At 56.0% G+C, this 24,461-nt stretch overlaps 1 protein-coding gene and 1 pseudogene across 1 annotated transcript in view; one reads left to right on the top strand and one right to left on the bottom strand.

Annotated features, from left to right (window-relative positions):
• The window catches only part of ARAP1 (ArfGAP with RhoGAP domain, ankyrin repeat and PH domain 1), a 48,639-nt gene that overhangs the window by 9,914 nt on the left and 14,264 nt on the right, over positions 1-24,461 (bottom strand). The window contains exons 4-24 of the mRNA XM_015557477.1: positions 17,014-17,177; positions 16,345-16,412; positions 15,621-15,748; positions 15,352-15,507; positions 14,904-14,973; positions 14,487-14,607; positions 13,881-14,083; positions 13,287-13,393; positions 11,228-11,427; positions 9,424-9,509; positions 8,010-8,192; positions 6,720-6,894; positions 5,407-5,541; positions 3,134-3,269; positions 2,764-2,866; positions 1,766-1,961; positions 1,500-1,551; positions 1,237-1,400; positions 891-1,103; positions 446-551; positions 7-60 (exon numbers count right to left, since the gene is read on the bottom strand). Coding sequence (XP_015412963.1) covers positions 7-60; positions 446-551; positions 891-1,103; positions 1,237-1,400; positions 1,500-1,551; positions 1,766-1,961; positions 2,764-2,866; positions 3,134-3,269; positions 5,407-5,541; positions 6,720-6,894; positions 8,010-8,192; positions 9,424-9,509; positions 11,228-11,427; positions 13,287-13,393; positions 13,881-14,083; positions 14,487-14,607; positions 14,904-14,973; positions 15,352-15,507; positions 15,621-15,748; positions 16,345-16,412; positions 17,014-17,177 — 2,820 coding nt within the window. The remainder of the gene's footprint in view (positions 1-6; positions 61-445; positions 552-890; positions 1,104-1,236; positions 1,401-1,499; positions 1,552-1,765; positions 1,962-2,763; positions 2,867-3,133; positions 3,270-5,406; positions 5,542-6,719; positions 6,895-8,009; positions 8,193-9,423; positions 9,510-11,227; positions 11,428-13,286; positions 13,394-13,880; positions 14,084-14,486; positions 14,608-14,903; positions 14,974-15,351; positions 15,508-15,620; positions 15,749-16,344; positions 16,413-17,013; positions 17,178-24,461) is intronic.
• Positions 11,723-12,378, top strand: LOC102769089 (annotated as a pseudogene).

The raw sequence follows: 24,461 nt of genomic DNA, 5'->3' as shown, positions 1-24,461 counted from the left end.
CCAAACACGATGGCCAGGTTGTGTGTGTTCATCTGGTTCGTGTCGGAGAAGCACTGGACACTGGACAGGGAAGGACGGAGGCTTTGAGTGAGGAGTCTGGCCCACCTCACCTCCCCAGTTCCTGACAGGACTGTGACTGGAGAGAGCCCAGGAAAGATCCTGGTCGGAGCAGAGCTAATTAAGAGGAAATGGGGACAATCTTTTTGGCCATGTCTTGGGTCCTTGGGAAGAGTAGGGCTGGGAAGCTGGAGACCTGGCCAAGGTCTCTATTCTCCCAACTGCAGGAAGTTGGGAGACAAAGTGTCCAAGATTAGGGCACCTCATAAGTCAACACTCAGTTCCCAGGCCTATCTGGTTCCCAGGGGAGGGCAGTCAACAGGGCTGGGATAGAAGAATCTTTTCTACTTCATTCCCCCCCGAGCCTTGGAATAGTAGTGCTCCTCACCAGTACAGATGGCTGATAAGGGCCTTCACTGTGGCCCGGTTGACTGGTGGCAGACGTGCCAGGAGCCCTCGGTACCTGGAGATCTTCTCCTCCTCATCCTCAATCTCTGGGTTGGGGAAGATAGATGAGGTCAGGACCCTCCCTGCCCCCTCCATCCGTAACCACACCCACCCCCCCATCCCAACCCTCTGGCTGCTCTGCCTCTTACCCCAGGAAACAGTACTCCCTGCCCCCTCCAGGGCAAATCCTACCAGGCACTCAGGAGTTGCCAGCAACGTATAGAGTGACAATAGGAATGAGAAACAGGAGGGAGGGGGACTGGAGGCTGCCTGCTGGGGCACGTTTAGCCCAAGTGCATACTGGGGAGGGGCTGGAATCCTGAGACAGGAATGGACAAGTCAGCAGCACTGGCCTGGATCTCACTAGGCACGGATGTAGAGCCCACCTGAAGCCTCCAGCCAGAAGAGGCGCTGGGCTCGTGTGAAGAGCCCATCAGGCAGGTCTCGCAGGAAGCGTTTGAGGGCCGAGGAGACATTGTCCACATGCTGCTCGCCCTCCTTGAGGCGCACAGAGCGAGCATCCTGCCGCAGGCTCTCCAGCAGCTGCTGTGTCTTCGAAGTCTGTCCACTCTTGCGGTAGATTCCCTCGGAGGTCAGGCCTGGAGAGGGGTGGGGCTGAGCTGGGGGTGGACAAAACTGAGGGCCTAAGGCATTGGTCATGGGGTGGGGCCTCCCAGCTACTTTCACGGGGACTCTGGGAAGGTGCGGCTTGGCCCCTGGGACAGGGCTCACCACACTGCGTGATGTAGTCCACGCAGCGGTACACTATCACGGGGATGTCCGAGTCTCCCAGCTGCTGCTCCGACAGCGTATCCCCCGAGCTGGCCGCTGCTTTCTGGATGGACCCCAGCCAGCCCGCGAAGTCCAGTCGCCGCTCTCCCTGGATATACAGTGTCCTGTATGTTTCACAGGGACGGTCAGTCACTTAGGGGTCTAATCCTGCCCCGCCCTCCCAGGCTTCTCAGAGCCCCTCGGGGAGGCCAGGGCTCACTCACCTCCTTCTCTCCACCAGCACCAACACCTGGTTCTCGCTGTCCCCTTGGACGGCTGTGGAGGAGCCAGGAGAAGTGAGGCCTGGGCCTTGTTCATGGTCCCCAACTTGCTCCCTCCTGAGGCTCTCTGAACACTCACACCCCCAGGACCCACCCGCCAGCATATGGGGCCACAGGGTAGCATTCAGACTTCCAGGGAGGGGCTGGGAGCCTGGGAGCCCAGGATCCGGTGCCCTGCAGGTTGGGGCCCCAGGGCTGGATCCACGCACAAAGCTCCTGCAGTTTCCGCAGTTGCAATGGCTCCTCGCAAGGCCCCTCTGGGAAGATGGCATGGAGCTCGGAGCCGGTGAGAGAGAACCAGCCCTCCTGGGCCCGCTGCAGGCTCAGACCAGCTTTGTAGGGTAGGCGCCCAAGCCGCTGAAAATCCCGGGCCAGCAGATCCTCAGCCAGGGGAGGCACGAACGCCTGTTGGGGAAGACCAGAAACTGCTGCGGCCATCAGCACTACCTGCCCAGACACCTTGGCTTGTGGGTGCATGCCCACTGCCCACCCAGCTGCCTCCTCTGTCTTCCCCAGGGCAGAACCCAGCAGAGAGGATGAACTCAGGTGTATTATGCCCCATATCAGACCCACTCAGATGTGCCCTCCTCTGGAAAACATCCCGACATGAGAGAAGGATGTCCTTCTCTGTGCCCCAGGGTGCCAAAGCTTCCCTACCCTCTGCTGTGGCACTGATTATACTGTCATTGCTATCCGGACCCATCTGTCTTCCCCATCAGCATGGAGCACCTGAAGAGCCAGGACCAAGACATTCATCTGGGTCCCCACGGCTCTGAGGAATGACCATCAGGAGCCCCACAAACGACTGAGCAATGACCAAGGGAATGATAAGTCACCGGCCCTCATAGCACGGGGACCCCAGAGGAGCCTGGCTGGAGTCCCCAGGGCAGAGCTCTCCTCTGCAGGCTCCCTGCCTCTTCCTCCAGGACAAGGAGACCACGGGAGTCAGCACTGTCCATCCTAAGACGGCTCTGCCTGCCATTCATTATTACACATGTATTGAGCATCTATGGAGTACAAGGCCCACATCGTTGAGACAGGTTTCTGGGCCACAGAGTGCTGCAGATTGTGCTTGGCCCTGGGCCTGAGAGCCTTCCCTGTGTCGGCTGCCCTCCATCCTGGGGGAGCTGGCATATATGGGATCCACCAGGAGGTCCCACCATACGCCCTGTAGGACTCCCTCCCACCTCCTGCTACCCAGGCCCACCTTAGCAATGCACTTGACCCACTCACGAGCCAGGTCTGCACTCTCCAGTCCAAACAGATACAGTCGCTCTCCCTCCGTGTACACCTCAAAGGTGTGCTCAAAGCTGTAGATACACAGGCCAGGATTCAGCCCCCACCCCCCAGCCCAGCCCCCCATCACTGCTACTCTCTGCCCCACCCCATGACTGCCCTTGTGAGTGCCCTTCACCTGGCCCCCTAAGAGTTGGTGGGAAAGCCCAAGGTGGGGCCTCAGGGGGCTGTGTGACTCTGAGGAGGTCCTGCCCCTCTCTGGGCTTCTTCCCAACGGGGTAATGGTGGGGGGTTAGATCTTATAGGAATAATAGCCTATGATTCTGCCCAGCGGTGCTCACCCGTGGGTGTCAGGAGGGGGCACTGCCAGGCACACAATCTCGCTGGCCCGAATCTCCCCGTTGGGGGTCACTGCCCGCTCATTCTCATAGTAGCTCAGGACCCCGTCACTAAGGACACACCAGCGCCGGCTGAACTCTGGGGAGAAATTGGTCAGGGGAACCATGAGAGAGCCACCCACCCTCACCTAAAATCCACCTTTGCATCCTCCCTGGGCTCCCACACCTACCTGGTCCATGTCCTCTTCATTCTAACTCACAAGCTCCCCCCAATCCCACCCTCCTCTCTGCAGCCCTGTGACCCAGCCCAGCCCAGCCCAGCCTCTCCCCGGGACCACTGCAGTGGCCTCTTCACTGCTCTTCCAGCCTCGCTTCTTCCAAGAGTCAAAAGTGATCCAGCCCTGGCCAGTGTGCTCAGTGGTTAGAGTGCTGCCCTGCACACCAAAGGGTCTTGGGTTCAATTCCTAGTCAAGGGCATGTACCTGGGTTGCAGGTTCAATCCCCAGCCCTAGTTGAGGCGCATGTGGGAGGCAACCAATTGATGTGTCTCTCACATCATTGACTCCCTTTCTCTCTCCCCAACCTCCTTCTTCCACTGTCTAAAAATCAATGGAAAAAATATCCTTGGGTGAAGATTAATTTAAAAAAAAAGTGCTCTAGCAAAACCAGATTCTGTCCTTCTTCAGCTCAAAACTCTTCCATTCCCCATCCCACCCCCTTGTCCTCAGAACAAAGTCTGTGGCCCTCGGTCTGGTATTCAAGGCCCTGCTGGGTCTGCCTGTTCCCACCTCTCCAGCCCCCTTTCTGGGCACATACCCCACCTCCCTTCTTTTCTCATCCTGTTCCCTCCCTGCATCCATCATCCTTCAAAGCCAGTTCAAACGCCATAAGAAGCCTTCCATGTGCCCCTCCCTCTCCTGCACCCACCTTCCTTTGCCAGCAGCACCCATTACTCTATACCCTGCCTCCCCTTATAATTGCTCCAAGGACTCTGACAAGATTCCATAAAGGAACAGGAATAGGAATCTGGGCCAGGAAAGGCAGGAGAAAGAACAGAATGTCAAGGTCATTCAGACTCATGAAGCATTGAACTTTACACTGGCTCAGGGCTTCCTGGAACCCAGGACAAAAAAGGATGACTCAGGCAGCTACATAAATGACACCCGCAGGCAGAGAGAGGTAGACTGGACGGTGCCTCAGGGAGAGTGAGGGGATGTGCAGCACAGACTCCAAAGAAATCTCTCTGGGAGTTGGAGGGCCTCAACAGGGGATAATGAGGGATGCGGTGAGCAATGGTCTTGACAGTGTTCCCACCGTGGATCTGTCTCTCATCCTACCTACAAGAGCATGGCACTGCCCCCTGAGGGTGATGTGTCCCAGAAGCTGCCCCCAAGGCTGAGCTCCCTCTAAGGACCAGCCTTGCCTCAGTCACCCTTCAGCCCGCAGACATTTGCCAAGTAAGTGCCCACTGGGTACAAGGCACTGTTCTAGGCTTGGGGCTACAATGGTGACCAAGAGGAGCTTATGTTTCAGTGGGGCACAGAGAATCAATAGTCAGACCTATAAACAGATTAATGTCAGATAAATGGTAGGAAAGTAGGATGAAAGCAGGGTCAATAGGGAGGGCTATTTTGGATAAAATGGTTCAGGATGAAGTCTTTAAGGAGTGACATTTAAACAGAGACCCGAACGAAGTGAGGGACTGACCATGCAGATACTTGGAGAAAAGCATTTTGGGCCGAGGGCTAGTGAGTGCAAAGGCCCTGGTGGGCGTGAGTGTGCATGTCTGAGAACCAGCAAGGCCAGTAAGGCTGGAGTAGAGTGAGGAGGGGAGCGAGGTCAGGGAGGTAATGGAGCATGACATGGAGGTGCTCGTAGGGAGTGTAAGGACCGTGTATATACTCAGAATTGGTGAGCAAATGGAAGACTGAGATAAGAGAGGGACGGTGCTTTAAGCTTAGTCCTCAAACTTCCTAATATCCACCAACTCCAAATGCCAGATGCCCAGCACAGGGCCCATACCAGCAGGTGTTCAATAAAGGCTTCTTTAGTCCAAAGGAAACAGGCAGTGCTGGCTCTACAGAGCTGTGCCCTACTTACATCCTGATCATGCCATTTATTAAGCACCTACTGTGTACCAGAGACCACCTCTGGGAAGCCCTCCAGGTTGACTCTGCCAGGGTGCACATGGCACCCTCATGGGCCCACCAACCTGTCCAGCACTGGCTTTTCTGGCCTTGCTGCCATGCCAGAATGGCACCTTCCCAGGCACCCACCTTCCCGGGCACGGCGGTCCTGCAGCAGCTTGGCAGCAGAAGCGGTCTTGTAGAGGAAGCCACTGTGGCTCACAGTTGGCAGGACAACAGAGTAGTGCTTTTCCAGGGGCTTCATCAAATCCAGCCGAGGTACCTCTTTGGGGAAGGGGTTGGGGGTGCAGAAAGGCTGGTCATACTTGCCATCCAAGGGGCAGCCCATCACCCACACCTGGGTTGGGCATCCAAGCTCGCCTTTAAGTCACCAGACCCGGATCCCTGACTAACACTCAGGATCTCACTGCCACATCCAGGATTTTGCCCCAGCCGTTCTCCAATTCTCCCCCTCATGTGCAAATTCCACCCTGCCCCCAAGGCCCAGCTCCAGTACCAGGAAGTCTCCCTGACTCCCCAGCCCGGCCCACCCCACCCTCCCTGCTGCCTGTTGAGGCAAAGGGCCAGCACGCTAGAATGAGGGGGGCCTTGGGCAAACTCGATAACAATTCCCAAAGGGAGGTTTATCCCTGATGATGCAAAGCCTAAGGAAGCAGCCTGGCTGCTTCAGTCCCAAAGCCCGAGCCAGCTGGGTGGTCTCCTGTGTCTCCCTGGACACCTGGGCTCTCTCCAGCCCAGCGCGCCCCACCCACCCATGGCCCTGAGCCCGGAGCCTTGGCCGAGGAGCTCCAGCCTCAGTCCTAGGATGTGGCCCCAGAGGCCAGCGCTGGGCCATGACCAGCAGCCCTCAACCCCACTGTCTCCTCCTCATCCACCCCAAGAGCAGAAGCAAAATGGAACCCAACCCGTCTGTGACAGACACCCAGACAGAGCAGTGGACAGGGCTGCTATTAGAGGTCACCTGCACATGGAGAAATGTAATACCCCCGCCCCGCAGTCCTCCCACCTCCCATCCCCCCCCCACACACAGCAAAACCGACATAGCAAAATAGACAGTCTGCACAAAGCCCAAAGCCCTCAACACTCCCAGGTACACAGAAACAGATCCATAGCAACTCAGAGACACACAGATGCAGTGCTGAAGGCCCACACTACAGGTCAGGGAGAGACCCACAAAGACACAAAGATGCAGAGACAGAGACACAAAGGGACACATGTATAAAGAAGAAGCCAGATGCACAGATACTAACATGCAAACCCAAACACACCCCAAAACCACACACATTGTTATATCAGGACCCTCAAGGAGCTGCAATTACAGCTGGAGTGGTATGTAATCAAACCTCACAAGGAGACACACCGCCCCCAGACCCCACTGGCATCCCTTCCAAAGGCCCAGGCCCCAGCACCATCCCTCAAGGACTGCCCCACCAGTTGCTCACCTGTGGTCCGGTTGTTCCGAAGGAATTCCATCTGCAGTGTCTGCCCCGCCTGCTCGGCAAGAGCTAGGGGTGTGGGAGCCTCTGGGTCCCCTGAGAAGCAATTGACCCCAGCTCCACAGCCCAGGAGCGCCTGGGTCTCGGCCAGGTCTGTGGTAGTGACTGCGGCACACAGGGCCTGGGAGGGGCGAGGAGGGAGGAAAGGGTCAGTCCCAGCAGGAGTGTGGGGCCAGTGGGGAAGGAGAGTATGGGGGGAAGAGATAGGAAGGATGAGGAAGGAGGCACCCAGGTCTAGGGGGACCCATCCGCAAGTTGGAAGAGAGAAGACGGAGGAAGAAAAACAGAAGAGAGGAGGAGGAAGAGAAAAGCCCAGGGAGAGAGGGTGGACAGAGGCTGCCCAGCAGAGACCAGGATCCCAGCACCCAGGGCTCACCCCTGCTGCAGCCCCAGGACCCTGTCAGCTGCCAGGCCTGCTCTCAGGAGGAGCTCAAGCTCCCTCTGCCTTGTGGAAGGGCAGAGGGGGTTGCTTTGTAGCTAATTCCTCCCACATTTGAATTCCTCACCGCCTGCCCATCCCTCCGGACCAATGGGAGTTGCCGCCCCTCCTAGCTGGCAAGTCAGACTGGGCTGGACTGGGGGCTGGACGCCTGGGTGCCTGGGAGGTAAAGGCCTGGCTCCCACTGGGCTTCTAGCTGGACTGAGCCTCCGGGGTGGGGCTTCTTGGGGGAGGGGCTGCAGGCCCACAAGAGGTCACAAGTGGCATCCCCCTGCCTTGAAGCAGACTACCTCCCACTCAGGCAGAGCCAGCAGGACCCAGGGCTTGGCTCCTAGCCTGTCAGGGCCTGAGGCCCATACGGGGGCCTCATCTTGAGTGGGGTGTGGATGGGGGTGGTCAGAGCGACCAGCTGTTTTTCATGAGCCTGACAGGAAATAGCATCCCCATCAAGTTCACTCCTTTTGGCAGGATAAAGAAGGAGCAGGACAGGGTGCGGGAGACAGAGGAATCGGCAGGGGAGGGAGGCAGACAGATGCTGGGATGTGGTCTTAGTCCAAGGGTCAGGCCTGGTTCCTCCTTTCTTTGCCTCAACTCTCCCTGTAGCTTAGGTACAGCCCATCCGCCCTCTGGGCCTTAGTTTCTCCATAGGCCAGCTCATCACTCAGAGCTGGTGGAAAAGATGGGCTATGATGGTGAGAAATGTGTGGACAAGAAGAAAGGGGGTGGTCTCAACGGGCCCTGACAGTGTACGGAAAAGGGGTTGCTCTTAAGGGGCCCCAGAAGCCCAGTGACCTGACCTTGTCCAGCTCCTCCTGGTTGCCAAAGAGTGGATGGTAACGGCGGTACTTGCCCTCGAGGTATTTGGCCTCCAGGTGGCGCCGCCGGGCATCGGAGCTGCTGTGGGGCTGCAGGGCCTCACTGGGAGGCACACTGGCTGCCCAGAAGCAGTTCCCGGCGCCATTGCCCAGCTGTAAGAAGAGCTACAGGTGTGGACAAGAGGTTAGAGACAGCCTAGGACCAGGGGCCCCGTAACCTGCAAAATCTTGGTTTTGAGGTTGTCAGGCTTATGGCTGGGAGAGCCAGGCCACCCACCCACTCTCCCATCAGGGAAGCTGAGGGGCTGGCTGCTTGTTGGTGGCCTGGGGTGCTCCCTCACCAACCCTGGTCCTGAGCCCAACTCCTCAGCTCAGTGAAAGGACAAGAGGCAGACAGTCTGAAGGTAAACATCCCAGGCCTGGCTTCTGGTTGGGGGCCTTGCTACTTCCCCACCCAGTCCCACATCTGGAACTCTGCATTCTTGAGGCTATCACAGCTGGGGGAGGGCTGGCTAAGCTGACAGCCAATGGGGTGAACAGGGATTCTGGAACCATATTCTGTCCAATATCCTTAGACATTCCCCAGGGGCTGGGTCTGCAGCTCCACCCCACATAGCTCCAGAATCCAGACACACCCCTGTTCCTGGGACAGAGCCCTACAATCACCACCTGGGCTCCTCCAGGGGAAGAGGGACAAGGGCAGATTCCAGAGGATTGCAGGGGTCTAGCATTCAGGGTACTAGTTTTTCATTCTTTCACTCTGCTGATTCTCTGTTCCACTGCCATTTCCTGCCCACCTCCCCTTGCCTCTTTGTCAGGTCTTGTGTGGGGTGCTAGAATGCAGAAACAGTCCCTGCTGCTGCTGACTCACTCTGTGACTTTAGGCAAGTCGTTTTTCTCTCCCTGGGCTTCTATCTCTGCATCTATGAGCTGCAGACTCTAACCCTAACTCACAAGGGACGTGACACCCAAATTGCTCTGGAGCCTGCAGCTGAGCTGGGCTGTTAGTCCAGCCTTCTGTTGCAGGTTCTCCCCTGTAACTACCACCATCAGTACATGTACATGTGAGTGTGTGCCCCTAAGCATCAACCTCATATCCACTGGCACATGTGAGGAGAGGTGAAATGAAGTAAATAGTTACGGTTTTGCAGGACACAAAGTGTCAGTTGTATAGTCTTTTTTTTTTTTTTAACAACCCTTTAAAACTGTAATAACATTCTTAGCTCAGTTTGCTGCCTGCCAAAAATCAGCTTTTCCAAAATCCACACCCACTAGATGATCCCAAAGGTCTCTTCTAGCTCTAGAGTGCTGGGGTCTGGGAGATGGAGGAGATGGAACTGGGAGACCCAGGCAGCAGCTAGGTCCCCAATACAGGTGAAAAGCAGGGGCCTCCCACCTCGATGAGTGTTTCTGTCCACACTTTCCTGTCCATCTTCAGGCTCCGTACCTTGGAAACGCCAGCACCCATGCCACGGTGCTCCCCTGTAGACAGAGGGCCAGACTTGAGTCCTCTGGGCCGTTTCCTGCATAAAGCACTCACCTCCTTCCCCATTCCAACCCCCAGTGCTCATACAGGGGCAGACTGGGAGAGGCCACAGGCAGGACCCAGGGGCTAGGCCTGCAGCTCCACCCCACACAGCTCCAGAATCCAGCTACAGACCACTGCTCCCTGCACCACAGGACTGAATCCGCAGTCATTACCTGGGCTCCTGCAGCAGCCCCCAGCTGGCTTCCTATGGCCAGTCTTGACTCCCTGCAAACCCCTCCAATGGTTCCCAGAATTAGTTATAAATTCCTTACCTGCTTCTTCTCCAACTTCATCTCATGTTTCCCTCTATCCCACTCAGCCACATTTTCTTCCCTCTTCTAATCTTCCAGCCCCTTCCTGCCTCAGGGCATTGCACTCACTGTTCTTTTTGCCTGGATTCTCTTCCCCCAACTCCCCAAGGCCTGTTCCTGACAATTAAATCTCAGTTGACATGGGGAGAGGGCTTACCACATATTTTCTGCCTAGCACTTCTGTTCGTTTGTGTATGTATTTTCGGTCTCTCCCCTCTAGAACGTAAGCTGCCTGAGAGCAAGAACCTTGATTGTCTGCTTTAGGGTCTAATCTCAGAGCCCAAGACAAAGTGGCACATAGTGAGCGCTTCATAAATCTCTGTGGAGTGAAAGGGGAGGGGGAGTCGGGGATACAACCTTGCTCCCTACGGGACCCACAAAAGACCCGTGTAGAAGAGAGGGGGCTGGGGGCACTAGGAGTGCCTGGAACTGCCTGGCTCAGACCTGCTTCTGCACCCCAGGCACCCTCAACCTCCATGAGCTGATGCTTTCCTAAGCTGGTCTCCAACCCAGTCGTTCCTTTTCTGCACCCAGATCTCAGAGCTCAAAGTCTCCTGGACGTCTGCCCTAGATGTTCCACAGGCTTCGGGGCTTTTCACTGAGCTCGGAAACTTTCCCAAACTGTTCCTCCCCCGGATCCCCACCTGGGCATGGTCAGCTCCTAAGGGGGCCAAGTCCCCAGCACCTCACACAGTGCCTGGCACATCACAGACCCTCAATAAATGCTGACTGAGTAGATGAATGAATCTTGAGTTCCAACCTCTTTCTTTCGCATCCTCCTCATCTAATCTGCCGCTGGAAATTTTACACCATAGATCCTAACCATCTCCGGAATGCTCTCCATCGCTTCCCCAGACCAGGCCTCCTCCTCCTCTCTCAGCTCCAGCAGCTGCCTCCTTCTTAGTCTCCAGTGTCACTCCCTCTAACTCAGCTTCCAACCTGCCAGAGTCTGTTGCACAAATCTGACCAAGTCCTCCCCTCCGCTGCCTGCCATCCCCCTCTGGATGAAGCATCAGCTCCTCCCTCCACCTGGCCCCTGCCAGCTGCTCCTACATGGCCTCCTCCCACTCTTCTGAGGGGGCCAGGGGTGCTGGACCCCAAGAGGCCTGGGCTCAAATGCACTCACTTACTTGCCCAAGGACCCCCAACGAGGTACTTTCCCTGTCGATGCCTCAGTGCCCCACCCATGATGTGAGAAGTTAAATGCCTGCCTTGCAATCCCAGTGGGCGAGGCTTGGCACACAGGTGCCCCTAAACAATCTGACTGCTATCTTCACTCGTCCCTCCAGCCAGACAGACCTCCTGCCACCAGACACATCAGCCCTGTCATGCCTTGGCCCAGTGCGCCACCCCAGACACACCTGCACAGCGCTTGCAGATGACGACACAGAGGTTGATGGAGGCCCAGTCAGGCTGGGCAGCCCCGCAGTCGGCACAGAATCTGTTGGGGGCCACGGCCCAGATGCGCTCGGCCACCTCTGAGGTAGACAGGGCCTCGGCAATGGCTCCCTGCATGGCCTCCAGCCACTGCTCCTTCTCTAGTTCTGTTTCGGCTGAGAAGCTGGAGACATAGGGATGGGAGGAGAGAGGCTGGTGGGAAGGGCTCAGAAGGATTTGGGGGCAGCATAAAGGGGCACAGCATGAAGCTGGAGGAGCAAGGAGAGCATTCCAGAGATGGTTAGTGTTGAGAGCTCATTGTCAGAAGAGGGAGTCGTCCTGGGTCAGTGAGGAAGGTGGGTGTGGCAAAGGCAAGGACAGTGAACCTGAGATGTGTGAGGGCTGGCGGAGTCCCGAGGGGCTCTGTCCCACCCAGGGAGTAGAGAAGGCGGCTGGGAAGAAATGACACCTGGCTAGAGGGAACACCATGTGCAAAGGGACAGGATGGCACATGGAAGATTCTAGGACCTGTGGGCAGGATGGGCAGGCTGGCAGAGAGAAGGCTGGGAGACAGATAGGGACAGGCCTGTGCCAGGCAGAATGCACCCAGAGGACAATGGAGAAGCAGTGGAGGGTTTCAGTGGGGGGAGGAGGAGATGTCTTCCCCTCTGGCTCTTTCTTTCCCTTTCGTCCTGAAGTCGAGTGTGTACATTCACGATTCGGCTCCACCCGTAATCCACCGCCATGGCCCAAGAAGGTGTTGCTGCTGCAGATGTAATGGATTGCTAATGCTGCTTTATGAGAGGCGCTGAAGACCAGCCACCCTCATCCACGAAGGCCCAGCAGTGGAATCTGCGAAGCCGCCAAGGCCTTAGCCAGGTGCTAAGCCCGTCTTCATGTGCTTGCATCCAACGGCATGAGCCTACATGTGCCAGGTTGGTGGACACCCTTGGTGCTGAACACCAAGTCAACTGAATTAAGGCTGATGACAAGGAACTCGGTGAATGGGCAGGCCCTGTAACACCGACAGAGACGGAAAACTCCAGAAAGTGAGTGGTTGCAGTTATGTGGTAATTAAGGATGATGGTAAGAATCTCAGGCCAAGGATGTCATCAAAAATTACCTCAAAGACAAGAAATCCTATATAATAAAGAGATAATATGCAAATTAACCCTCACACCCTCACAAGATGGTTGCCTACGACCAGACCGGCAGGGGGGTTAGGGAGGGATGACCAAACAACTGAACAAGCAGGCTGTGTGGGGCGACCAGACTGGCACGGGGGTTAGTGAGGGACGCCTGAACAACTGAATAAGCAGGCTACGTGGGGCGACCAGGCCGGCGGGGGGTGGGTTCAGGGGGGCAGTAAGAGGCTACCAGGTTGGTGGGAGAGGGGCAGTTAGGAGTGACCAGGCCAGCAGGGAGGGGGCAATTGGGGGTGACCTGGCCAGCAGCAGGAGGCAGTTAGGGCGACCAGGCAGGCAGGGGTGGGCAGGCAGGCAGGTGAGCGAGTAAGAGCCAGCAGTCCAGGATTGTGAGAGGGATGCCTGACTGCCAGTTTAGGCCCGATCAGGAAGGGGACAAAGGACAGACACAGACCACAGAGAGACAGCTGAGGTCCAGGAAATCAAGATGGTAGAGTCTTAGAGGTTCAGGAAGTAGTCCCCAGGACAGGTCCCAGGAGACAGGAGGGAAGAGCAGCCTTTTCTCTCAAGCAAGTACCGATGTCAGATGAACACTTTTGAGGGAGCAGGGCAGACTAGAGGGACAGCAGGGTGAGTGGGTGGTGCAGAAAGTCAGTATGGGCAACTCTGGGAGCAGTTGGCAGGGAAGGGGGACAATGATAGCCAGAGGTGGGTAGGGCAAGAGTGAGATTTCTTAAAAGAGAGAGGTCAGAGCAGGTTAGCAAGTGAAGGTCAAGGTCCAGCAGGGGTGGGCAGGGCAGGGAAGGGAGGAGAAATCCACCCCACAAGAAGGGGCAGCTTCTCACAAAATGAAAACAGTGAGAGGGAGTGAGGACGCGGGTGAGCAATGGAGGCTCACCTGAAGATGCGGTACGGGGTAGTGAGATCGAAGCTACGCCGGTCCACTTCCTTCACATTGCCCACGCTCATGTCGATGAAGGTGATGCCGATGCCCAGGTGGTACTCCTGGCAGGCAAGTGAGAAGGAATGAGGGCAAGGCCTGGAGGGTGGAGCTCAAGGCCCAGGAAGGGGTAGAGAGGAGGGGGAGGTGGTGCCTTCGGAATTAGAAAGTGGCTATAAAGGAGATAAGCGGGGGGATCAGGGATCTGGGCCTGGGTAAAGGTACTCAGGCTCGGAGGCCATATAACAATAGGATGGGAGGGTAATACTCAGGGACCAGGCAGGGGATGGAATCAGAACTAAAGGCAAAAAGGAAGACAGGGCTGGCTTGGAAAAGGAAAGAGAAAAAGGAAAAAAAAAAAAAAAAAAACAGGACTAAATGGCCAGATGGGTAAGAAAGAGGCTGAAGGACCAGGTGGACTTGGGACAAGGCTAACGGACCAGGTAGACAAGGGAGAGGGTGAGGGACCGGGTGGGCATGGGGTGGGGTTAAAGGACCAGAGCGGGCATGGGGCAGGGGAGAGATTTAGCAGCCTGGCCCACCCCTTCGTACCTCCAGATTCTTGTAAAGCTGCACTTTGTCCCCAACCACAGCCACATACAGTTTATTCTTGATGCCACGCAGCTCCAGGCTGCCAGCACGGTCAGGCAGCTCTGAGCCTTGAACACCCAACAGAGAAGCACTAGATAGCCGGGCCCGGGCACGCTGCTCAGCCACTGCCTGCTGCAGGGCCTGCATCCACTCCTTCCGCTCCGCTGTGGGCAAACGGGAAGAAGTAAGCCAGAGCTCAGCTTGGCAGGGGGCCCTCTAAGAACAAGAAAGCCTGCCCAGGCTGGCCACCTATCTCTGACTATACTGAGTTCTCTGACTTGCACCAATTCCGTGAGCCAACCTCAGGCTCCGATCCCAGCTGTGACGGCTGAAACTGGGCAAGCCCGCTTTGCCTATCTGAGCCCATTTCCCCCTGTAAATGGAATCTGATAATGAGGACTCGGTGGGTATCTCAAGCACAGAGCCTCAGAGGGTACCCCCATTCATCCCCCATCTCACAGAGGGTTGGCTCCTCTCTGGGTTTTATGTGGGAGAAGCAGATGTGCCCTGGTCCTCCCCGCCCTTATCAAGCCAAACTGCTAGTGTTCTGCTGGTCCCACTCCCCACCATCACTCTCTGCCCGGAAGGCAAAGGTCCGGTTGTTCGTGATCACTTCAAACTTCTGGTCCCCAATGGCGGCCACGCGGGAGATGCAGGCCACAGAGATAAAGCGCTTAGAGTAGGCGTCCTGGGAAGAGAGAGGAGCTGTACTGTGGAGGGTCCCGAGGCCCAGCACCCCCTGACTCCCTCAACCTCAGTTGAAATGAAGGCTATATCCCCATTTCCCACAGGCGGTCAGGGACAACCCGTACCTTGACCCTGACCACAGCCCCCCAGCTGTTCTTCTCCTTAAACCAGAAGAACATGGTTTAAGGAGTCAGACTAGAGCTCTGGGGAGGACCCATCTGGGGAGGGACTCTGCCTGGGTCCCATGTCGGGCCAGGCTGGAACAGGAGGTCGCATCAGGATCAACACGGGCCTTACCTTGTTACTATCAAAGTATCGCAGGTAATCGACATCCAGTCTCACCCATCGCTTCTGATATATATAAGATCTGGAGAGGCAGAGGCAGAGGGCAACAGAGCAAAGGATTGGGGATTAGGAGAAGGGCTCTAGGATTATCCTAGCCCCCTCAACCAGCCATGTACAAAGTTAGGTACAGCCAGGTCCAAAAGAGGAAAAATCCCAAATAGTCACTGAGAACATGGACTTTACCTACAGCTGGAGTGACTGAAGTTGGACTCAGAGTAGGACTTCCCGATATTAAGAGTAATAAAACATAGGTCTTGTGGGGATCATCAGTGGTTAGTCTGCATGGAGGGAGTCCTGCTCGAATAACCTTGATCCCTCTGATTTTCAGATCCATGACACCAGCATAGAACAATATGCACCCCGTGCAAAGCACCAGCAGGACCCAACAGGCCTCACTCACCCCTGCGGTGGGTTCTTGTCCAACCAGCCAGACTTGATGACCTGTGCGATGGGGGTGGGGCCCCCGGGCAGTCGATCCATGGGATGGGGTGGGAGCTGGGGGCTCAGGAGGCTGCTGGGCACGGATGAGCTCAGGTGGCTGGTGTGCCATCCACCACTAGAGGAAGAGGAAAGGGAATGAGGCGGGCTGAGGTGGGGGCTCCAGTGGGGTAGGGGCTCAGAGATGGGGGAGCTGGATGGGAGAGCCACCCAAACAAAGTGGACACTCACTTGGGGATGCCCTCGTAGGCCTGGTCATCCTCTTCTTCATCCCCTTGGTCGTCCGACAGTTCCTCCCCCTCGCTCAGCAGACTGGCCACACGCACGGCACGTGGGACTCGGCTCACTGGAAGCTCCTCCTGCCCCCCGGCCCAGACCCACTCAGTGTCATGTTTCCCTTCAAGCCCCAGATAACACCTACTCAGGGGCTGCCACACTCCCTTCTGTCCACTCCATTCTGGACCCACACAACTTAGCACTCTTCCTCATTTCCTCACACTCCCCCTCTTCCCACTGGGGCCGAGGGAGACAGGGCCACACCAGGCAGATCAAAGACAAAACAAAACAAAAATAGAAAGACTCAGGGGTGGAGAGTTAAGACACTCAGAGAGAGGGTGACACTGGAACACAGAAAGTGAAACAAAGACAGAGGCACAGATCTCTACAACAGCTATGCTTAAAGCACCAAGGAGAGAAGAGGCCACCCACAGCCATCCACATGCAGCTGAAGACTGGAGCTGGAGCCACAAACCAGACCCCCCAGATTTCTGGCCCAGCATTGGGATTTGTGACCCTGTGCCTGACCCCTGACCTTGCATGGCAAGACAATGAAGGGGGAAGGGAACTCTCCTGGAACAGCTGCCCCTTCTCTATCTGGTGGTCCCAGGGCCTGCAGGCAGCTGAGCAGCCTGGCCTCACACGGACAGCAGACAGCCCTAACCACCACCTGCCCCACCTTCTTGGTCATCACGCCAGCTGGGGCTCCTGGCCCCTCCTCTGGGGTCTCATCGTAGTCAGGGTCATCTGGGGAGAGAAATGGGTGGGGGGAGACTTAGATGCAAGGAGCCTGGCCTCCCCTTCCGGGCCCCTGGGCCCCTGGGCCTGGCTTCACAAAGGCCATCCTCAGCCAGAGACCCCCACCCCCAACTGGCCTGGCTTTCAAAAGAAGGCACAGGGGACAGGAAGTGCTATTTATACTCTTGGGACCTCACAGGACGTCACTAGGGGGTGCCTGGCCACCACAGGGAGGTCTGAAGAGGTGGCAAGCTTGGGGATCAGGGGCGGGAACTATTCAAAAAAGCAACATGAATTGAGAATCAAGAGACGTGGACAATCCTCAGGGGCAAACCAACCATGACCATGGAAAACAACCCCCCTCCCCAAACCATGGGCAACTCAGAAAGTTTGCCATGTGCCTGCACCTGGTCAGATAAGTAGGTCAAATAAGTGGGTGCTGCCCCCATTTTGAGAATGAAGGAAATGATGCTTACCTGTCCGGGGCCACACTGGGGGTCAGTGGCAGGGCCCAACAGAACAGGGGTGCAAACCTTGCATCCTTTCAGCTCCTTGAGGGCCAAAGCCCAGGGCACCCACTCAGAGCCCCAGGCCTGGCTATGGCACTCACCGAACTCTGGGAACCGGTGAAGAGGCTTTGGGGGGATATCTGGGAGGCTAGGAGAAGGAGGCTGGGGAGGCTCCCGGGGGAAGGTGACCCAGGGCTCCTCAGGTTCTGGCTGAGGAGAGGCTGACAGTGGCGATGACAGTAACTCCTCTTCTTTGTAGGGAGGGCTAGAAACAGACCAGAAGTTGGACAGTAAGGGGTTAGCTCAGTGCTGCCGAGTCACTGGGCCAGTATCACCATGGGACAGAGCCAGGACTCAACTCACTGGGCCCCAGCTCACCTCAGCTCAGCAAAACTCATTCATTCCAAAAACTCAGACAGGAGCCCTCCTCCACACAGACCTCCTTGCCACACTCCCCCGCCCCACACCCTGCAAGCTCCCCAAAGCCTAAAGGAAGTAGGCACCTCCCCTGGCTGCAACGCTGTGACGTGGTCACCTGTCCCAGAGCTCTAGCTTTTAGCCACATGCACCCCTCTAAGAGAGGAATGAAGACCAGATGGTGTGCCCTAGCCGGTTTGGCTCAGTGGATAGAGTGTAGGCCTGTGGACCGAAGAGTCCTGGGTTCGATCCCGGTCAAGGGCACATAGTTCTGTTGCAAGTTCCTACCCAGCCTGGGCCCTGGTCAGGCCTTGTGCAGGAGGCAAACAATCAATGTGTTTCTCTCACATCAATATTTCTCTGTCTTTCTCTCTCTCTAAAAGTCAATGGGAAAATATCCTTGGGTGAGGATTTAAAAAAAAAAAAAAAGACCAGAATGGCATGTGGGTGGTTTACATCCTAGCCTGGGGAGTCAGGGAAGGCTGGACGAGGTGAGGCTTGAGCTGAGCTTCTAAGGATAAGAAGTCGTATGTTGGCAAATGGTTGAGGGAGAAATGAAATGGGCGTTGAGGCCAAGGGAGCAGATCAGAGCTTCAGAAACCAAGTCCAGAGGCCCCAAGCTGTGGGTCTCTGACCTTCTCTCTTGTCCCAGACACAGATATTCACCAACCCCAGATGCCCCAGACCTCGCAAACTCACCTGATCCCACCCCACTCCTCTTAGAGCACACCAGTTCCCCACCTCTGCTATCGCTCCCCCAGGAATCCTTCCCCAACTCTCCTTCGCAGACCCCTGGGCTCCCACAGCCACAGTGCTCCTGTCTGTCTGTCTCAGCACAGATCAGACTGCTCCCTGCAGGCTGAAAGTCTCCCAAAGGGCTCTGGCACCAGAGATGTGGGTTAGAACCTTGCCTCGGCCTTAGGTCCTGTGTCCCAGGGTAAGCAACTAGCCTCTGTGAACCTGTTTCCTCTTCTGTAGAATGGGGACTCTATTTTCAACCTGCCAGGGTGGTTGGAAGATTAACCAAGACAAGGAGAGTCGGATGCCAACACACTGGATGCACAGGGGCCGCCAGTTGGAACGAGATGCCTGAGCCTTACAGCCCTGGCCCCACCCACTGCCTCTGCTAGTGTCCGGCAGGGGCCGAGGAGGGGCACCAGCGTGTATGAGCAACCTTCCCCACGGGTTATTTTCAGCCCGGTCTATTGCCCAACGTTCCTGGCAGTGACTGCCTACAAAAGCAAGGAAGGGCTGGGGTGTGACCATGATGTCAGCCTTTGCTCCTGCTGTTGCCTCCTCCAAGAATATCCTTCTCCCTGGTCTCTGCCTGGGGAACAGCTACTTATCCTTTAACTCCAAACTCTGGAAGTTTTCCTGACGCCTCCTTCATGCTCCACGCCGTCCCTGCCCATGTTTCCTTCTGTATGAGCTTTAGACCATCGTGCTGACATCTCAGCCAGGAACTGACCCCTGATTCTACAGTCTATGTGCTTCTTAGGACACATGGCTACTGCCGCATCACCACTAACCGCCTCTTCTCCCTGTGTGAGCAAAGAACAAATGAAACTCTTCCTTTCTGTGTGAGAACCTGACCTTCAGCTAGCTTCCTTCCTTACTCTGTTCCCCTAGAAACCTGCCAAAGGTGGCATGTCAGCCCTGTTCTGAGGTGACGCTGCCGTTGGCGAAGTGGGCCTGAGTGAGGAGCCGCACTGGATGGGGAGAAACTGTAAGTGGTCGCCACGGTGAAGACGCAGGAGTTTTGGGCTCCTCTGAATGTGGTGGCTTGTACTGGGCACATCCCACGTAGAGACCTAAACCCGCACCAGTGGGGTTTTTACAAGACATACTAGCCCCTTGGGGCAAGACTTTCTAAGCCAGAGTGGCTCTCACACCTGTCCACTGTGAGTCTCAGTGCCCCCTGAGCTGTCCCCTAGAAGGTCACAGAGAATGGCTCCTATCCGGCTGTGTGAACAGTGGCACTGACTGCCATGAGGACCCCACAGCAAAGGAAAACTGCCTCTGCCCTGGTGGCCAGCTGTTCCCTTCCTATATGCTTCTCAGGGAATCTGATGCCACAGGGGCTCATGTTAGTCTTATGGGCATGAATGTTCAGCTGGACCTGAGAAGATGCCCTGTGGGTACTGCACCAGGCATCTCTCCAACTTGACCCTGAGTCTCTTTAGGGCAGGGGCAGCATTGGACTTCTTTATCCTCACAGCCCAGTACAGGGCGTGGCTGAGTCAGCAACAAGAGCATGTTGAATGGGTGGGTGGGTGAGCAGACAGACAATGAATGGACAACAGAGTAAGTGGGTGAATGGACAGATGGGTGAATAGGTAGGATGGATGGGTGAAAGTTGGGAGGAAAGCAAATGAAAGGGCGAATGATGACCAAGAGACTGAGTGAGTCCTTAAAGGCCCAAGGGTGCAATGCCCTTGACCTCTCGACAGGCAAGTCACACACAGCCTCCCAGACTCTAAGAAGAGGCCCTTGAGGGCCTGGCCTGATCAGCTGAGAGCAGAACTCCAAGTTGTCAGGCCAGGACCAGTCAGACTGGCCCAGAGGAGGTGGGGTCAGGTTCCACCCCTTCCAGCCAAGCAGGGCTGAGTGGGCCTGGTTTCCCAGCCTCCCCCAGGACTGAGAGCCAGCACTGAGGGGAACGTGGTGGCAACACAGCATCCTCAGAGTCCAAGCAGCCTTGGTCCTACCACCTCTGGCCCCCAGTTCTCCCCCATCACCATCCTGCCCATTTGCCCATCTGAGGCCTCCCCAGCATGTGGGCTCCCTGAGGCAAATGCCACACTACCTGATGCACTATGGTGAGCCCAGCACTCAGCAGGGATTAGGAAGTAAGTGAACACCTGGATTAATTCTTATTGTGTGTGTATATGTATTCCCAACAGTCTTCAAAGTACTTCATCTGAATTAATTCAGCTCCTCATCACAAGGGCTCTACAAGGTATGGCTTATTGTTCTCTCCACTTTACAGCTGAGGAAACTGAGGCACAGAGACACAGAGTAATTTGACCTCCACCCCACAGCTGGGATTTACACCCAGGTAGTCTAGCATCACAGCCTGCAAGTTCAATCACCAGTGTGAGGCAAATGAGGCCACAGCCAGGATCTGACGGCTTCTTTGAGGCTGACCTCCTCACGCCCCATCCCAACTCAGAATCTAGGCAGCTCTGGAGCTGATGTTTGGTCCAAGAGGGAAAATGATCACAGCTCTGATATTTGTTGTGACCATGGCAAGAAGGGAGAGGTAACAGGTGCAAAGGGCTCTTCTTCCAGCAGAGCCTTCACAGGAAAAGGACTATGTGCCAAGAAGGCAGGAGCAAGGGGGCCCCTCATGAACCTCCAGACTTGATTCTAGCCACCTCCTCCGGGAAGCTCCTGGCGCACCCCTGCCTGCCTACCACAGGAACCAGGCTGTGCTGAGTCAGGGCCCAGAAAAGGAGAAGTTGTCAGGAAAGCACAGCATGTGGGAAAACCCCAGGGGAAGGGACAGAGTCCATAGAGTGCTCCAGCCCCAGCTGGAATCCTGGCCACTCGGTGCCTGCAGGCCCAAGAACAGCCCCAGCTCCAATCTGCAGCTGAGGCCCAGCTGGAATGTTTCCCACTGACCGCTGACCCACAGACCAGAAGATCAGCCCCAACCCTAAACATGTGCTTGCTCAGTGTCCGACTGGTACGCCTTTGCTCAAATGGCTCCTTCTTCCTCACTGCCCTCTCCCTACCATCTCTGTCCATGGAGAGCCCATCTGTACACAAATCACACAAACACGGCTCAACAGGCCTGGCCTCTAGGCAGCCTCCAAGATACCGATGCAGAGCTGCTTTCCCCCGGCCCCCACCCGTGGCTCCCCTGCTCTGTCAGCCCCTTTCTCCTCTATCCAAGTGGCATGTGGACCCCTCTGCTCTCCCCACTATGCCCACAGCAAGACTGGGCATTCATGGGCAGGGGCTGATCCACCCCAGCCTGGGCCCTCAGTCTATGTTAAAGGTTTGTCTTGCTGGATTAGGGCAAATACACACAGCCTACTTCACACATAGGGGTTGGGACACACGTGAGGGTCCCAAGCCAGAATGGGTAAGAGTAGGGGGACCATATAATTAGTTGCATACACCAGAACATTTCCGAGAGGCACTATTAACTATGTCATGCCAACAGATGTAAACAGGGCCTGTAGCAGAAAATGAGATGCGTGTGTGGTCGCTCTAGCTAACAGCGCTTGGGAGCCGGCAGACCTGGGCTGGAATCCCAGCTTGACCACTCAGCAGTCCGTGACCTCACAAAGCAGGTCACTTCACCTCCGAGCTTCGTTTCCCCTCTGATCTGCTTCTGAGGTCACTAATCATTCAGTAAGGAGAGCCACCCCACATGCCATCAGCACAACTCCCTCACCCTGGCTATGGCTGAAGGAGGCTCAGGCCCTACAGGTTGGGCCAGAAACCTACCTGCTTCATAGTCTCCTTCTCCCTCAGGGTGGCCTTAACTCTCCCTTCGTATCTTTCTGTCTACATCAATCTCTGGCAAAAGGAACTAAGTCTCACCATACGGGCAGGTGGGCCGCAGAGCAGGGCAGTCTGAATATCTCAGGCTGGCCTTGAATTCATCCCCCACTCACATTCCAGCCACCCTTGGCTGAGCTGCGTTCCATAAATGCGTACTTCCAGGTCTCTACATATGCTGTTCCTTCCACCTGGAATACCTTCCCTATCCAGCCACCTCCTCCTACTCCTTCAAGAAACCCAAATCATACATCCTCCTCCTCCACTTTGTGACTCTTCTTATGCCCCAAGCTGGGATGGGGCCCCTTGGGGCTCCCCCAGCCTCCACACTTCTAACCGTTCAGTGTAGTTGTCAATGTTTGCTTCACTGAATGACGGAGAACCAAGGACCCAGGCCTACACCCAGTCCTACAGTCAGGACCTTCCCCCTAGAGTGTCACACAGGCTTTGGAGGGGTCCAGGCCAATCCCAGCTCCGGGACTCTCACCAGCAGGGCCAAGAAGTAGGGCCAGGCCCAGCAATCTGAACACATTTGTCTCCTATCCTGACCCCCTTCCCACAAGAAGGCCTTCCCAGCTGCCCGCTTCCTCATCCGTTGGCTACGCAAGGCCAAGGCTTCAGTCCTATGCTTCTTGCTTCCTCCACAGCTGCTCCTGTCCTTCCTTCTCCATTGAGACACAAAGGTCACCCCCTCCAGCATGTGTTTGTTCTGGTTACTTCTGCTCAGGCCACAGCACAGAAAGCCCTTGCTGGCATTTCACTTGCTTAGATGTATATCTTTAGCTTTTGCACATGCTGTGAGGCCCCTCAGGCCGATCCCTCTCCATGCCGCGGCATTACCCAACACGGAGGGGCACTTCAGTGAGTGTGCTGGGTGACCGAATAACCACCACCTCTCACTTCCAGGTCACTGGAGAAGGTTGGCAGCTTCCCACTCCTCCACAGAGCGGTGTCCAATTAACCTGGCATCCACCCTCAAAACTAAGGCTTCACCGAGCCCTTAACACTTCTTTCTGGAACAAGAGCTACCACTTGATAAGTACCCACAATGTGCCAGGCATTCTGCTGGGGGCCTTTTTTCATTTAATCCCCACAATGACCCAGATCATCAACTCCACTGTGCTTGGGATGCACCTCCTCCTCCAGGAAGTCCACCCAATTGCCCCCCCCTCCCCAAAGCTCACACAGCCTATTGTGCCTTCATGGCTCATCTACCACCAGGTCAACACTGACCTTCCTCATAGGCCAGTCCTGCTGTATGGGCAGGAGGAGACACAGGCCTGGGTCCCATGGCAGCTATACGTGCTTCCCAGGCCTGGCCCTGTGCTGGCTCTAGAGGGGAGCAGGAGGAGGAAATTTAGCCCTCAGGGAGCTCACACTGTACTGAGCCTTTCCCCCAACCCCAACTGCCCAACCCAGGGCTGGCCTGGCAGGAGAAAATGCAGATGTCTGCTAAGCCCTATGGAAGATGAGCCGGGGACAAAGGGCAGGGCTGGGTGCACGGACAAGACCTGGTTAGAAGCATCTCTACATCCCCAGTGACCCAAGCACAGAGTTGTTGAGTTCATAAGAAAAACACAACAACTGGGGGGAGGGGAGGCCAGCCCTGCCCCCAACAACATAGGCACCCACCACACTACCAGTCCTAGAGGGAGGGATAAGAACCAGGTTCAGGTAGGAGCTGTCCAGAGTCACAGCACCCTTGAACTAGAACTTGAGAGAAGCCCACCTAAGCCTCCTGAGAGACTCTTCAGTGGGGTGTGGGGAGCTAGAACTAAGGAGATCAGCACCAGGTACCTAAAGGGCAGAGACCCCATAGAGAAGAAGTCTGTGTGGCCTAGCAAACAGGTACCATGGGTGCCCGGTGGACCCAGGAGAGAGGCCCGTGGGGAGATGGAAAACTGGAAATCTCAAGGCAGAGGGAGGGAAGAGAAAAAAACTAACAACCCAGAGAGGCGTTTTCTAAACATTTTTGTCCTCTGAAGAGAGGGTTAGGAGTCTCTGCGTAGTTGCAGATGATACTGATAGAGAGAGAGAGAGAGAGAGAGAGAGAGAGAGAGAGAGAGGAGGGAGAGAGAGAGAGAGAAAAGGGAATTGGAAGGAGAGCACAACAGAAAAAAACAGCTCAGAAGAGACAGGCAGAGAAACGGGGATCCTGCCTTCCCAGGCCCTCAGGGGGAGCCTAACCACCCCCCTCTCCCCCCCAAGCCCAGCCCAAGGCTGCCCCTTGCTCACCCTCAGATTCCTGCCGGTCCGAGCCTGAGGACTCCCACAGCTCTGACCAGGCGGGACCAGCGTATGCTCAAGTGTGCTGTGTGCCTGCCCAGCCAGTCCGTGTCCAACCTGGGCTGGTCTCGCAGAGTTCTTGGCACCTGTTCCCTGGGTATGTCTGAAGCTAAATCTGGGTCCAGGTATGGCGCCTGTGATTTGTATCTCTGATCACTTGTCTGTGTGTGTGTTTCCGTGTATAACTGTGGAGTGAGTGAGTGCGTGTGTGTGTGTGTGTGTGTATGTGTGTGTGTCTGCATCCAGCCCTGGCTTCCTGCTCTCTGCCTCCCCCACCCCTGCAGCCCTGGCCAAAACACACACTTCCTGAAAACACTGAGAAAGAAAGAAAAGT

Source organism: Myotis davidii, unplaced genomic scaffold, assembly GCF_000327345.1.
Source record: "Myotis davidii unplaced genomic scaffold, ASM32734v1 scaffold169, whole genome shotgun sequence".
In the NCBI taxonomy this organism is placed as follows: Eukaryota; Metazoa; Chordata; class Mammalia; order Chiroptera; family Vespertilionidae; genus Myotis; species Myotis davidii.
This window is presented reverse-complemented; position numbering and strand designations above follow the sequence as displayed.